Source organism: Pholis gunnellus (assembly GCF_910591455.1).
Source record: "Pholis gunnellus genome assembly, chromosome: 15".
NCBI classification, from domain to species: Eukaryota; Metazoa; Chordata; class Actinopteri; order Perciformes; family Pholidae; genus Pholis; species Pholis gunnellus.
The window spans coordinates 19,400,093-19,416,253 of record NC_136542.1 but is presented as its reverse complement, the minus strand read 5'-3'; the positions used below and the strand labels follow the sequence as shown (position 1 = coordinate 19,416,253).

General features: G+C 42.4%; 1 protein-coding gene across 1 annotated transcript in view; it reads left to right on the top strand.

Moving 5' to 3' along the window:
* nrxn3a (neurexin 3a) overlaps positions 1 to 16,161 on the top strand; it is a gene marked incomplete at both ends in the record, with an annotated part of 134,836 nt that overhangs the window by 72,805 nt on the left and 45,870 nt on the right. Inside the window, 3 exons of the mRNA XM_079174961.1 lie at positions 4,888 to 5,181; positions 5,976 to 6,123; positions 8,862 to 9,245. Coding sequence (XP_079031087.1) covers positions 4,888 to 5,181; positions 5,976 to 6,123; positions 8,862 to 9,245 — 826 coding nt within the window. The remainder of the gene's footprint in view (positions 1 to 4,887; positions 5,182 to 5,975; positions 6,124 to 8,861; positions 9,246 to 16,161) is intronic.

Below are 16,161 nucleotides of genomic sequence, written 5' to 3'. Positions count from 1 at the left end.
AGTGGAATGGAGGAGAAGGTGTGTTTGTTTTGTGTATGCATGTGCCCAAAATAAAGACAGAGGGTGTTTCTCTGCCCAGAGAATTTGAAAAAAAAGGCCTTCAATTTTCCACTTGAGCAGATTTCAATTTACACACACATCCCCCTCTGTGACTCCATCCTCCCGTTATTATTGATAGCATTTAGGGCGGCTGTGATAAAAGATTGTCCACTTAGTGTTTTCATTTCTTTCTTATCATTTGCAGGACACTCGCTCATACAGGGCTGTCTGTTATGGCGAGGGATGTAAACTACGTGGGTGTGAATGCAGCACAGACAGGGCTGAGCTTTGTCTGTGGGGTTAATTCAGTGGACTGTAGGAGAAGGAAGATGGAGGCTGATACTGTGCACCAACATATTCTTACATTTTGTATGACGTATTTTACAAAACGCTTCATTGGATAGAGCAGCAGCGCCATCCCATGTTTCAAAGTAGAATTGCCAAATTTAGACATGATTTGACTCCAGATACAACTGCACAGGAAAACTAGGCATTGCTTGAAGCAGGCTTACATTAGGGCCGCACCTGTCTTTTAATCCACACAGTTTTTTTGTTAAATAAAACAGGCATACGTCTATTTAAGTAAGACAACTTTCTGTTTTCTGGGCTGCTTGTGTTTTAATTTGCTCTTAATGCAAACTAAACAATTATTCCATGTTTCCTTAATGTTTAAGGAATACGCTGATTCATCATTAGTCATTCTAAGAATGCTTTCTCATGTGGTAGAAAATTACACACAGTTATAAAGTGCAAGGTTATGGTGTTCATAGACAGGCATAACTAATTAATTAATAATTATTACAGGCGATCATAATGTTGAGAAATATATTTAGAGATATTTCTGCATTGAGGCTTTTAAGAGAGAATCATGATGAATATATATTTCTACCCCACCCCTAATGTGGGACTTTTTTCATTTAAAATTTTAATTAATTGAGGGAGGTGTAAGAAGTTACAGTAGCCTTTGTGTAAGATACAGTATAGAGATTGTAAATGTTAATGAAAAGACTATTAATGATCATCGCAATGTAACAAGCGTATATTTTACATGCCGTCACTGAGACACGCAAAACTGGCGCTAGAGAGCAACGTTTCTTGTTGGGGAAAAAAAGATCATATTTCATCTTTTTTTGTGAGAAACACACACTTTCATCCTGGTAATTCTTCACATATTGAACTCTCACTGATGGTGTTGCAGTCAATCAGTGTGAAAGAAAGGTTAGTATACTTCACATACAGCTCCGACGGTGATTTGGGGGGTTAATCTCCAACCACGTGAATGTTCAGGTCAACGATGCCGCTGCAGACTGAAATCCCCCAACATAAAGAGCAACCCTGACAGGGAACTCTTTCTCTGGGAGCTCGAGGGGTTTGCTATTTTAAACACAGAGTCCGCACTGCCGAGGCGATGAAAGCGCGGCTTGCGAAAGGGTGCCACTGTGACGTCCTTCAGGCTGTCGTCTAATGGGCTCACAGTAGTGCGTACCCGGGTCGATGAAGTTGAGGTTGGATTTGAGGTATGAAGAGATGTTTGGAAAAAAACCCTGCATCTACGGGTTAAAGCACATAAAAAATGTTTCACATTATATATTTAATGTAGACTAGACAGGGCAGTAATTAGGGATGCACTAATATGATTTGTGTGGAATGAACCTTTAAAACTACAAGTCATTAGACAGAAACTAGTATTTGGAAAACAACCCACATTCTGAGCTTCCTGTCAGGATAAAGTTACTCTCTGGGGCTTTTATTTTTGAAAAATGTCTTTCTTGTGAGAAGCAATTATTCTATGTGATTTATTTTTAAGGGGGGCAGAATCAGACCTTTTGACATCCATAGGTAGGTTATTCCACAAGAAAGGGATATGCTCGGCAGAAGGCCCCTGTATTCTGTGAGCGGAGATTACATACTTTTTCTAAAGTAAAGTGCTGAATGCGGGACTTTTACTTGACGTTTAGTATTTTTAAATTGTGGTATTAATACTTTTATGACAGTAAAAGATCTGAACACTTCATCCACTGAAAGGACATAATCTCTGATCTGATACATCAACAGCTAGACATCCCCCTGCTGAGGCAAACAAAGACCTTGTTGACCTGAATCAGAGGGACATTCACACCCCTCACCCACCTCCCCAAAATAACAAAGAGAGCCAGCTGTAGACAACAAACCGAGCATCAATACTGATGTTTCTGTGAAATCACGGCTATTCTTGCAATATTCAGACATTAGTTATAGTTTAAAAAAAAAATAACAAACGATTAGATTTAAACCAAATAGACATAAGTATAAAACATTCAAATTAGTCAAGCGGAGCCGGGGGTCGAACCGCAGATCCTCTGATTGAAGGATGACCTAAGTAAACATAAATACACACATACACATTCTCTTCTTACCCTTTTTAAGATTCCGCAGTGAAGAAACAGCAGATAAATGCCAGGAACAAACTAACAGATGGAAAAATGCTAGTCTCTAGAGTTTTAGTCACTGTTGATATAACAGATATAGATGTTCATGTCAACAAAATGTTGGCTAACGTTTTCAGCAAAGACCATAGACTGTAAATAAGAAGTTAACATAGTCATTGTGACGTTACCCATTGGTTTGTGGACTCCAGTTTTTAAGCTTTGACTTTGGTATCTTGGCTATCGCCATCTTGGATTTTGGCCGTCGCCATCATATTTTTTAGCAAACAAAAGTGACCAAATTTGGACTGTGGAGGAGTGGCAGCATGGAAGGGGCTCCATATACGGCTCTGGTAGCGACCTGACGATCGTAAAGTAGCCCCCCCCCCCCCCCTAAAGCAGAACCTGCTTTATGGTCTAAATCAGTGGTCCCCAAACTACGGCCCGCGGGCCGGATGCGGCCCGCCTCCACATTTGGTCCGGCCCCCTGAACAATACCAGAGACGCATTATGATTTTTTTTCAGTCTGCACAATTAATCGAATTTTAATCAGCCAACCACCAGGGGGCGAACGAGATGAGAGCTGTCATGCGCGCACCCTGTAGAAGTAGAAGAGTAGAAGAAGTAGAAGAGACGGGAGCTTGTATCGCGCACGGCGGTGTTCCGCCCCGATCCGCGTGCACGATGCAACGGTAGCTCGCGTGCCACTCGCAGGTGCGCCCCCCCCCCCCCACCCCCCCATGATCGGGCCCTAGGTCAAACGATATGTTCAGTGATGTGGCCCTCACAGGAAAAAGTTTGGGGACCCCTGGTCTAAATGGATCATCATTTTCTAAATGAACATCATGCTGTATTGAAGAAGACTTGAAACTAGAGATTAAAACCATAAACTCATGTTTACAATGTTTGCTGAGGTAATAAATCAAGTGAGAGGTAGAGTCATTTTCTCATAGACTTCTATACAATCAGACTTAGACAACCACCGACTTCCCGTTGCTGGGTTAGCCTGAGTATTCCTGACAACGGACATAAGCCAAGAGCGGATTGGGTGTGGGAATAGCCGTAGGTCCTAGCTGGATTAGTTTAGCTTCCATCTCGGCTCTTCTCCCTCTCAGTGGTTTGGTCCAGCAAATCTGTCTGGGTGGTCGGCCGTATACAGTTATCGTCTCAAGGCCCACTCCCCATGAAGTAACCCAATTCACATGCTTCCTTCTCCAATCTGAGTTGAATTTTTTTCAACTCGAGGCATTAAGGGTGCTCCTGCAAAAACGTGTTTCTGTTTTGTCAACTCTTTCTTTTTAAAAAATCACTGCATTAAAGAACTTGTGTAGATATTGTTGTCCTATTAATGTAACATATCGAGAAAACCAGCTAGCTAGCTGGATAAAGGTAGTTCAGTGTCAGAACCTTAGAAAGAAATTGCATTCCGGGGATTTGTATATGTTTTTTAATATTTATTGTTACAAAATGTATTTTGATCAAATTTGGTAGGTGAACAATGTGGGTGGGCCAGTGCTGTCCAGGCCCATTACTGATTTTGCACCTAGCTGTAGCGCACAACAGGGTGTTTATTAGAATGCAAATGTACCTAATGGAGTGAGATTCACCGGAGGCCCCACAATACGATATCACCACGATACTTAAGTAACAATGCGATCTTATTTACAATTTTAAACATTTTGCGATATATTGTGGTAGTTTGTCAACATCTGTTTTTATCTAATAAGTTCTTAGATAAGTTCTTCTCACGTAAGTCGTTTTTACTGCAGCAAAATGGTTTTGTCAGTGAAGCGGACAGACTGACCAACACTGACTGTGTTATTAGTCATCTATAGTGCTTAGTAGCATAAAAACCTACAATTCTAGATTCAGAAATAAAACATTGTATTTTTATTGAATAAAAATGAATCAGAATTAGTAATGTGTTTTGTGTGTTTGAGAGAGTCGAGTCACTTACTGCAGCCTTGCTGTAAACATTACAGCCTTGTATCTGACTAAAGTGTCAGCGGAGCATTTACGATTGATAAATGACCAGGGAGACATATGAACTGCAGATGAATTACACAGTTTAACCATCATAGTGTTAAATATAGTTTTACTGCTGATCATTATTGGCCCATATTCAGTAAGAAATATGTAAACTGGAGATTCGCATCTAAGTCTTAATAGACAGGCTTGTAAATATATGTGAGTTTGAATTGACATTCATGTCTACAGATATGCATCACATTTATCTTGAAAACACAGATAACATTCTTGATATGTTGAGGTTCATATTGGATTCCTTGTTTGAGGAGAAATGTGACAAAGCAGCTTGTTGTATTAATCCTCACTTATTAAGTTGTCCTAGAGGTACTTGGTTAAGTGGAAAGAGTAAATATATCTATCTTTGACAATACCACAATAGAAGAATAACTGTAATGCTATCCTTGCCCTATCACAGGTGGTGTATAAGAACAATGACATCCGTCTTGAGCTGTCCCGCCTGGCTCGTATTGTGGACCCTAAGATGAAAATCCAGGGTGAGGTGTCCTACAAGTGTGAGAATGTGGCCACTCTGGACCCCATTTCTTTCGAGACTCCCGAGGCCTACATCAGCCTTCCAAAGTGGAACACCAAGCGGATGGGATCCATCTCTTTCGATTTCCGCACAACCGAGCCCAACGGCCTCATCCTCTTCACCCATGGCAAACCTCAGGAACGCAAAGACGCTGCCCGCAGCCAGAAGAACACCAAGGTCAGTCCGTAATCCCCAAGATCACTTGCTGATTTTAACTCTTAAGGTCAAAGGCAACCACACTTGTTGTTTGGAAGGTGGACAGATGAATCATTTTGCATGACTGGCAAAATGTCTTTACGACAAAACAGCAAATCCAATGCATTTGACTTTTTACTTCCTGTCATCCTATGACCTGAATGACTGAGAACCTTCACAGGCATCACACAAGGGTATAAGATTACACATTATGTATTGATTGATGTGTGAAGACCACGTCAGGTTGGATGTGATGCTGATTCACAGGAACTTAAAACTGTTCACTTGGTCCACCTCAGCTCCATTGATATAGACAGGGTCTATAGCCCAAAATCACAAAGTTGCCTCAGAGGGCTTTACAATCTGTACACATGTGACTTCCTCTGTCCCGGGACCCTCATATCGGAACAGGAGAAACAAGGAAAAAAAGGAAGAAAACTTAGGGAGAGCAACAGAAGAGGGATTCCTCTATCAGGATGGACAGAAGTGCATTAGATGTCTCAGGCTTATGCCTGGCAAATATAATAAATGAATAATGACTTGTCTGAATGAAGAATTTACAGATTACTTTTGTAATGGCATTTACAACTGCTTCATGATTTATCTTTGCTAATATGTGTAACTAAACTGTGTTGTGTATTTGTTACATATCCTGCCTTTTTATTGCAAGTCAAATATTCACAGATAGGAACCACATACTTACATTCCCCTTTTCAGTAAAATGACTTTGATTGATTGCTAAACATCTGTTGATGTGTTCATTTGACCTTCTCTAGGTGGATTTCTTTGCAGTAGAGCTGCTGGATGGCAGCCTGTACCTTCTGTTGGACATGGGCTCAGGGACTATCAAGGTAAAGGCCACCCAGACAAAGGTCAATGATGGGGCTTGGTATCACGTGGACATCCAGAGAGACGGACGCTCAGGTCAGTTGTGTTTGTGAATCAGTGAGGTTTACTACCTCTAATAATATTTAAATAACCTTTTTCTATAAAAGTCACTCTTTGAAGTATATTTTAAAATGCACAAATATTTGTTTATAGTTCTTCAGTACTTGTCTTTACGAAATATAAAAAAACAAACACTGTACTTTTAATTAATTATCCAATACTTATGAATTATGAAGTTGTTACCAAAGATTTGTTGACTACCCTCAAATAGCAAAAAAATGAATGAACTGAATATTTCAAAACACATTTAAAGGGGTCATATAATGAAAACTCACGATTCCAGTGCTTGTGTATATACATTTGGGTATTTGGGTATCTTGAGTGTCGACCAACCCACAAAAAAAGGAAAAGAAGACAACATAGTCAGTCATTTGTGCCATGGCCTTGGGCTTCTCGTTTAGTTTCCTGTTTTTCTTTTTTTGGTACGTTAGCTTTCACCTTGTGTCATGTCTGGTTTGACTTACTTGCCTCTATGTGTTTTCCTGCCTTTGTGCCCTGATTTTTTCCACCCTTGTGTAATCACCCTGTTGTCCTTGTGCATTCATTCTATGTGCTCCCCCTGTTTCTTTGTCAATTCATCGTCTTACCTTGTCCAGCCAGTTTGTCAGTGTTCCTGGTTTAATTAGCTTTTGCCTCATTTTCCTACCTTATTTTGGACTGTACACTGTAAGTTTACTCATTAGTCAGGTCCTGCTGCCCTCTTATCCTTTTCTGTGTTTGGGTCCATACTTGAACCTTGACAGTACCAACTGACCAATAATGGACCCAGCTGATTTATTTGATGATGAGCTCTGTTAACTGGTATATTTCCTTGGTTGCCTGTATGGGGAATGAAAAGGAGCTCCTAGTGGGGGGCTCAAAGATGATGCTCTGAAGCTGGCATGCATGGCGGTTTCCTGTAAGCCATGGCTGAGGAGGTCTTTATCTGGGTTGCTTTTGAACTTAATAAACACCCCTGATTCGCTGCCTGTCTCCCAGCTAGCTAGCCCCCAGTCTACACCCCAGTTTGCTAACCTCCATCCTGCTAGCAACCAGCCTGTATACCAGTCTATGGACCTTGGGTTCCTGAGTCTGCTGTCCCCGTATCCTGCGCCTGCTTTAGCCCCAGACCCTTTTTTGGGAACCAGCCTGGCCTTGGGAGGTCTTGATAGCTTCCAGTCTGCTTGCCTTCTCCCAGCTAGCCTCCGGTCTGCACCCCAGTCTCAATTTCAGCCTGCATCTCGGGAGGAGACATCGATCCTCCAAGATGCCCAGTAACCCCAGTGAGCCGGGGCTCTGTTTCTCAGTACCATGATCGATGCCCAGCCTGGCACCCAGCTGAACCTCAAGTTGGCTGTCTCTGCTGTCTTGCTGCATGTGTTCCTGAGTCAGCTATCCCCACTGATGTCCTGTTTGTTCCTGTGTCGGGGGTTCCTGCCAATATCAAGCCATTTCTTTGCGTCTTGTTAGACGTCTCAGAGGACATCAAGCCTGTTCCTCGTGTCATGAGGTAGTCCAACCTGCTCCTTGTGTTTTGTCGGTGGTCCAACCGACACCAGATCCTCCCCAGCTGTGGTTCCTGATCAGATCTACAGTTGGGTCATCAGTTAGCAACTGAATTCCCTGAAATCAAGTCCCGATCCAAACTTCAGTTGTCTATATCGGTTCCTGAACTCCAGCAACCCGGTCCAGCAGTCTTCCCTCTGGACCGTGTTGCAGTAGAATCTTCTGGCTCCAGCAATTTATTCGGATCTCAAGTCTGCATACTGGCCTCCTGAGAGGTCCTGCCTTTGGCGTCAGCCTCCAGAGGTGTCCTTTCTTTGTCGTCTGTCTCCAGGCCATCCACCAGACTAGGATGTCGCCCTCTGGGCTGTCCACCAGAGGTCTATTTGGACTCTGAACTTTTCCACCCTGATTTGTTTAACCTGTGTGATAACCATGCTCTCCTTGTGTATTTAGTGTGTGTGTGCATTCCTTTTCTGTTAGTTGGTCGTCTAACCTTGTCCAGACAGTTTCTGAGTTTATCCGTGTTCCTGGTTTGTATTTGCTTTCCTGCCTGAAGTCTTTCCTACACTGTAAGTTTACTCATCGTTACCTCATTCCATATTTCCTGTTGCCTCCTCATCCTTTTCTGTATTTGCTGTCCATTTCTAGAATTATTGAACCATGACAGTTTCAGGGCTGCTTAGATCAGAAAACATGCGATTCAACAAGGCATTCATATTTTGCTCCCCTTCCTAATTCACATACAGGCTTATTAGAATATGTTGCCCCCCATCTGGAAATCTTTGCAAAGGTGCACCATACTTTTCTCCCAAACCAATCAGAACAGACTGGGCTTTTTAGGGAGGGTGACTTAAAAGGACAGGTGCTAAAACTGAGCGCTTCAGACAAAGAGGGAATACAGGTATATTCAGACAGACAGTATGAGTTTTTTTTAGCAACAAGTAGAAACTAAAAATACGAGTATGAGCATAAAAATGAGCATATTATGTCCCCTTTAAATTATACAATGAGACAACTGACTTTGTAATAGTTCATTGCTTCCATGATTGTGTATACAGAATGATTTCTCTTTGAGGCAAATTTGGGATTTGGGATTTTGGGCTATACAAAATAAATGGAATTGAAAATTGAATTGATTTCTTCCCTGGTTAACACCATTCTATCTTGTGCCACTGTTGCTATCCATTCAGCTCTGTACCCGATCTCTACTCCCTTCATCCCCACCACAGGGACTATCTCCGTAAACAGCAGAAGGACCCCATTCACAGCCAGTGGTGAGAGTGAGATTCTGGACTTGGAGGGCGACATGTATTTGGGGGGGCTTCCCAGTGACCGCACCAACCTCATCCTGCCCACTGAGCTCTGGACAGCGATGCTCAACTATGGCTATGTGGGCTGTATCCGTGACCTTTTCATTGACGGTCGAAGCAAAGACATCCGTCAGATTGCTGAGGCACAAAATGGCGCTGGCATCAAACCCTCATGCAACAAGCAACCTGGCAAGCAGTGTGAGAGCTACCCATGCAAGAACCGAGGAGTCTGCAAAGAAGGCTGGAATAGATTCATCTGTGACTGCACTGGCACAGGCTACTGGTCACGCACCTGTGAGAGAGGTAAAGGCATTTTTCTCTTTCATAAACCTTAGAGCATTCTGATACTATCTCAAATATCTCAAAGGCAGAGGCAATTAGGGCTGCAACAACGAATCGATAAAATCGATAAAAATCGATTATTAAAAGAGTTGGCAACGAATTTCATTATCGATTCGTTGTGTCGCGCGATTATTACGCCACTCAGTGAAGTGCAGTGAGGTAAGTCACTAGTGGCTGGTGAGGCACTGACTATTTCAGAGTCAGATTTACAAATATATGAACCCAATATAGAGCAGCTTAAATCACCATTCAATTGGCAACTTGCACATTGACTACTGGTTGTTTTTCATATTTCATATCAGCATTCTTTACACACATTGGTAAGGTACATATTTGATTGCACCGGGAGCGTCTGCTCCGCGATCTGTGACCTGCCACACCAACCTGTTTCAGAAGCGGAGCGCTCGCGGGCGCCACCCGCGAAAATCTGTGTAACAACCACGGATTTATAAAGAGAACAACAAACACAGGTTGAATTGCTGTTGATTTGGTCATATTTCCCTGTTTTTTTAGAATTGTTAAAGCTTAGATATTTAATCTTCAATATTTGCAAGCAAAATAGAAGAAGAAGAAAAGTGTAGAAGAAGAGTAACGGCACTACAAGCATGAACCCGACCCGTGGGCTCTCGCGCGCCCCCTTCAGTGAGGCAGAGGTACTGTTTGCTCCCCTCTGTGCTTCTTCACTGCGGTTTCTGTCAGATCAGCAAGACTGAATATGTTCTACACACACGTGAAATACAATACATGACCTATTCTATGGAAAGAAAGGACTTATAATACAAGTGTCTACAAATATTACAGTGGTGACAAACAATGAGAAAGCAAAAGGCACGCGCTCAACCCAGTTTGTTAGGGATTGCGCAATCTGAGGTGAGGCACAACTCTTCGCTGCCTCCTCTCTGTTTGAACAGGACATGAGCACATTCAGCGATTTTGACTATAAAAAGGAGGCTCAGCCTCCCCTGCCTTACCTGACCGCACGTCCCTGGTCACCCAATAAGTGGCAGAGATGTTTGAGTGTTCACAGCAGGCCCAGTCGCCTGAATAACGCAGCTAGGAATAATGGAATAGAACTCCGGTTCTATTTTGTGGGTTTTTCTCTGAACTGGGTCCATGATTAAGAGGGACGGCCGGGGGAAACCTCACCCGACCCGGACATGGAAAGGATTGACAGATTGATGCTCTTTCTGGATTCTGTGGGTGGTGGTGCATGGCCATTCTTAGTCGGTGGAGCGATTTGTCTGGTTAATTCCGATAACGAACGAGACTCCGGCATGCTAACTAGTTACGCGGCCCCGTGCGGTCAGCGTTCAACTTCTTAGAGGGAAAAGTGGCGTTCAGCCGCACGAGATTGAGCAACAACAGGTCTGTGATGCCCTGAGATGTCCGGGGCTGCACGCGTGCCACACTGAGTGGATCAGCGTGTGTCTACCCTTCACCGAGAGGCGTGGGTAACCCGCTGAACCCCACTCCTGATATTAGGCAATTTTTTTTTAAATTATTACTTTCACAGCTCAGGGATGTTCGAGCAACCTGTTTGTGCACTTTCTGAAGATTCTTTGCACTGTGAATATGCACTGTCAGTTCTGTTTTTGAATAAAGGGTTGGAAATTAATGCTTTTTAGTTTGTAGTTTTTTTATCCGATTCATCGATTAATCGAACAAATAATCGACAGATTAATCGATTATTAAAATAATCGTTAGTTGCAGCCCTAGAGGCAATAGTGTTTAAAAACGCCAGACACACCAGAGGACTGGAGCAGCAAGGGGGAAGCAGTCATTGCAGCAATAATAAAGGAACTCTAGATTGCATGCTTTGTACAGACTAGCTGTGGTAGTAGGAGATAGATACCAACAGTGTCCAATTTAAAGAAATACTTCAACCCCAAAATGATCAATTGTATACCACTCGCTCACCCTGTATTACCTGGAATCCATGAAGAAAAAAATGTTCTTGCAAAAAACAGAACATTCTTGATGAATTGAAGCATAAACAGTCTCACACAGTCTGAGTACCGTTTAAATAGTGACGTTTTAGTGAAGATGCCTGTGTTTGGAAGGTACTGCGCATACGATGGGATAAATGACACTTGGATTATACTGCTCGAGTTGTGTGAGAGTTTGTCCCTTTTTACCCTTTACCAATCTTTTATCAGTTATCCTGTTTTTTTTTCAGCACTCTCCATTAAACTATCACAATATCTGCTGTAAGACTTGCAGGTTCCATACATACCGCTTAAAGCTTGACAGGCCTCCTGCGCCTAGTTACAGTTGCTAAGGAAGGACAGTGGCCATTTCAGGGAGATCATTGTTGCATTAGTGACAGACTTACTGGTGCATTGCCGGTACTCGACATCCACCTGTCCCAATTTTCTTGTCCGATCATAATCACATCCAGTTCACTGTTGCATCCCCAGCCCTTTGTTCACTACTCGTCAGAGAAATAACCTTCCAATACACTAAATCCATCAATCTCCTCCAACACTGAGATATGAACACCTCACCTGATGATCTCGTAAATAACCTCGACAGCAGGACATTAATGTCTCCCCTCAGCGTCAGTGGACTCTTTAGATCATCATGATGCTCCAAAAAAACATAAACTCCGCACAATGAAACCGACTGGCCCTCAACTGGAATGAGTGGCAAAGAAAACATTCACTGTCCACCAAGAAGCTTACAAACTCCCCCTCTCTGCTTACAAAGATGTCCTCACAACCAAGTCTGCCTACGTCTCCATCCTCATCAACAAATTCAGCCATAACCCCCGAGCCCTCTTATCTACAGTTAACAAGCTTCTCAAGCCCTGTGCTGATGTACCTTTATACCGCTACACCTCTATAACAATGCAACTCATTTTACAAAATCACCACTATTAATACATCACTGCCCCCTGTGCCTGACCCAGCAGCCCCCCACTCCTGCCAGTCCTACCCCTCAATGCCCCCAAAAAACTAAACAAAAACAAAAAAACGCCTCTCCCCGTTCACCTCGTCACACTCACAAACTGCTCCCACAACAAAATCAAAGACCCCATCCTCACCCTTGAAGGCCCCACTGGCTCCCCCACCTCCCAGGCCTTAGCATGATCACTGACCCCACAATCTCCCTCGACCCCCATATCCATCAAATTGTCGAATCCCCCGTTTATCAACTTGGTAGTTCCGGCTTTCTCTCGCATGCCCTGCTGATGACACACTTATCCACTCCTTTATTTCCTGCCATTTTGATCATTGCAAGTCGCCCCATCTACAGCATCAGTGCTAGCTCGATCCACAGACTCCAACTGGTCACACCAAATCCTGGCACCACAGCGCCCCACTCATTAAAGACCTCCACCGTGTGACGACTCGTTTGGACTCTGGTTCATTTCACTTCCTGTTCTATTTTGTATTCACTTACCCATGCTTCCTAGGTTGCTTTACTTCCTGCCATTGTTTAGTTTCCCACCTGTTTTGTTCCTCACATGTGTTCCATCAGCTCATCAAACCTCCCAGTGCTTATACCCCAGCTGTTCACTACCCATTTGCCAGAATGTCTCAGTTCTCAGTACAAGACTAGCGCTCCAGCGTTTGTTTGTTCCTATTTACCTCAGCCTGTTTCTGGATTTTAATTGTAGCCTGCTTCTTTGTTTTGCCTTATGAGGCAAAGTGAGCTCTTTAGGTTTTTATTTATAGCATTTTTTTGTATGCAGCGTGGCTATTCCGCTGACTGCTTGTTTTGTCTTTTGTTACTCAAAGCTCTCAGTAAACTTTTGGATTGTTGTACTTCACTCTATTCTTGTGTGATCCTTGCTATTAGTCTTTGGTCTGATCATCGCATACTGTCTTACATACATCTTGTTTATCTGAGTCACATTGTTGTTTGTCTCATCATCCACAAAATGTATGGATTATCATTATTACTATTCTTATTCATATTGTATATTATAGATTTGGGATATTTGATGTTTTTTGACACTCACCAGCATCTTTTGGCAAAGAACAGATCCCAGACCTGGTGGTGAGTGGACAGTCCTTGCTCTCCTGCCACATAGACCATCTTCACACATAGGCAGCTGTCTGCTAGAGAACATTCCACTTCTGAGCATTGTGATGTGAAAGTTTAAAAACAACTGATAGGAGTTGGAAACACGTCCCCAACCCCCACATTTTGCTCATAGTACTTTGTAGCATATCAAAGAACAGCTCTCTGATCAGATCTCTGTATCTTTGTCAGTTCTTTTTCTCTTTCTTCACTCAGTGGGCCGCTGTAACTTAATGTAACCTGAATCTTATTTTTACTTTTGAAAAGAAAAGTTGTCGGGCTTCAGTGGGTCTCCGATATAGGATCTATTTGGCTCATATATTTAGATGTACTGTATGTGTAAACATTGCTCTTTTAGGTTACATTTTCTTTTAGGTAATTTGAATATTACATAAATGAAGACATTACAACTGTGCTTTTCAGCTGATGCAATGATTGGAAAGCAGTTCACCTGAAGGTGTGGACAAAAACTGCTGGGTGTGTGCGTGCGTGCGTGTGTGTGTGAGTGCAGCCATTATATATGGGCAATAATGCATCCAGTTAACATTAACTGTTCTGCATGGGGTTACCTGGCATTTGTCTTTGGCTCTGACTTCAACCAATTTGTCCAGCAAGATAAAGTGCCATAGCACTGAGTCATCACTGGTCTGTAACAGACTGAGGATGTATTTACATATCACCTCTAACGCTTGGCATGAGCCTAGCCACCAGCTGGTCTAATTACAATAGATTTGTAGAAGAGAGAAGGGTCAGCGTATAAATGATGTAGACACACCTTTGGCTCAGTTAAGTTCCTAGTACTCTTATGATAACTATAACTCATGGAACTATAGAGCATACATTTATATTTATTAAGGCCATAGGTGTCATGATTCCAATGATTTAGTACTACAACAACATATTTTGGGCAACAAGCAACAGTTTCTTTGAGGTATAAATAAAGTTGATATCTGGATCTTGGCATCATGGCACTTCCAAGTGGACTGACTGCTGCTGTTGATGGTCATCTATCAATAATTGGTTATGATTAATAATCATGTCCAGCAAACATGCTTTTACCATTGTGTTTTTTGATTTGGTGTTAGTGCTGCTTTTATTTGCCTTGTCCCTGACAAATTCTAATCTCTTCAAATCATGTGATCCAAAAGGTTCCAAAGAAGGGTTTTGTCAATCTGATTACCGGTCAGCTCACACACACACACACACACACACACACACACACACACACTGTAGCTGTTAAAAACTTGAATTAGGGCAGCATAAAGCACAGGTAATGGTACTTTAAGATCACTTTCAAAAGCAGCACTTAAATATAACTCAGGATAATCAAATACTGCCAACTGAGAGCAGACAAAGGCTGAAGGAGCCTTTTATCAAACATATGATGAAAAAGGATGAAAAAGTATTCAGATCCTCACTGCAGTAAACGTACTAACACCATACTGATGAAACAATAATCCACTACGAGTAAAATTCCTGTATTCAAAACCTTAGTCAAGTATGTTATTATCAGCAAAATGTACCCGTGCAGTAAAATGTACATTATTTGCCCCTGACCTGTAGTGCAATCTGAAAATCTCCCCCTGACGTCTGTCAGAGTGATATCCGGTTTATCCAAAGACGAGGTTTGTAACCAATTAGATGTAGAGATACAAGGGAGACACTTACTGTCAAAAATAAAATCTACTCGAGAGCGAGCAGAAAAAAGACTTGAGAGCGAGCAGAATAAAGTTTCGCGAGCGAGCAGTGTTGAGCTTCTCGAGCGACTTTTGCCCGCGCAGTGATATAAAAGCGCTCGTCAAAGTAAAATTCGAGCGTGCATGGATCTCATTTGCGCTCTCGGATTTTGACAGTGATTTGCCTTCATAGACCTGCCCTACCAACCTCCATCACCGGGAGCGTTTCAGAAGCGGAGCGCTCGCGGGCACAACCCGCGAAAATCAGTGTAACAACCACGGATTTATAAAGAGAAGAACAAATACATAAAAGATTACTTTACCTGTCCGACGATGAATTGCTGTTGATTTGGTCATATCTCCCTGTTTTTAGAGAATTGTTAAAGCTTAGATATTTAATCTTCAATGTTTGCGGTCAAAATATAAGAAGAAGAGAAGTGTAGAAGAAGAGTAACCGAACTACAAGCATGAACCCGACCCGTGGGCTCTCGCACGCCCCCTTCAGTGAGGCAGAGGTACTGTTTGCCTCCCCTCTGTGCTTCTTCACTGCGGTTTCTGTCAGATCAGCAAGACTGAATATGTTCTACACATACGTGAAATACATGACCTATTCTATGGAAAGAAAGGACATAATACAAGTAATAACAAATATTACAGTGGTGACAAACCATGAGAAAGCAAAAGGCACGCGCTCAACCTAGTTTCTAAAATGTTCTCTTTTTAGGCGAAAGTGAAACTCGGTCATCCTCCACATTTGTTGTGGTTTCAGAATGATGAAGACAGCTGGAGAACAATTAGATAGAAAATAGAGTGTAGAGTGTGCAGTATGATTTACGTTTTTTCAACTAGTCAACATGTTCCTGATAATTTAAGTCCTGGGACTACTTTTTAAAGGAACTAAAAGCTTCCTTCAGCCCATTGTTGTCTGCACTCGCCAACCTTTTAAAGCTATCAAACAAAGACGGACGTTCTACCCTCATTTTAACATGGTCCTAAATCGCTACTAGAGTACTGTTTTATTAATTAAGTGGTACACGACCTGAAGCATCAACCTTTTTGGGCCTTAATTTGGACTCTGGTACCTGAGGGCGAGATGCAATGAGCTCCACAAAAGGTTCCTCGATGAGGAAGGTTCCTGCGTTCGAAAAAAAGAGGCTCATCTTACACATAATAGA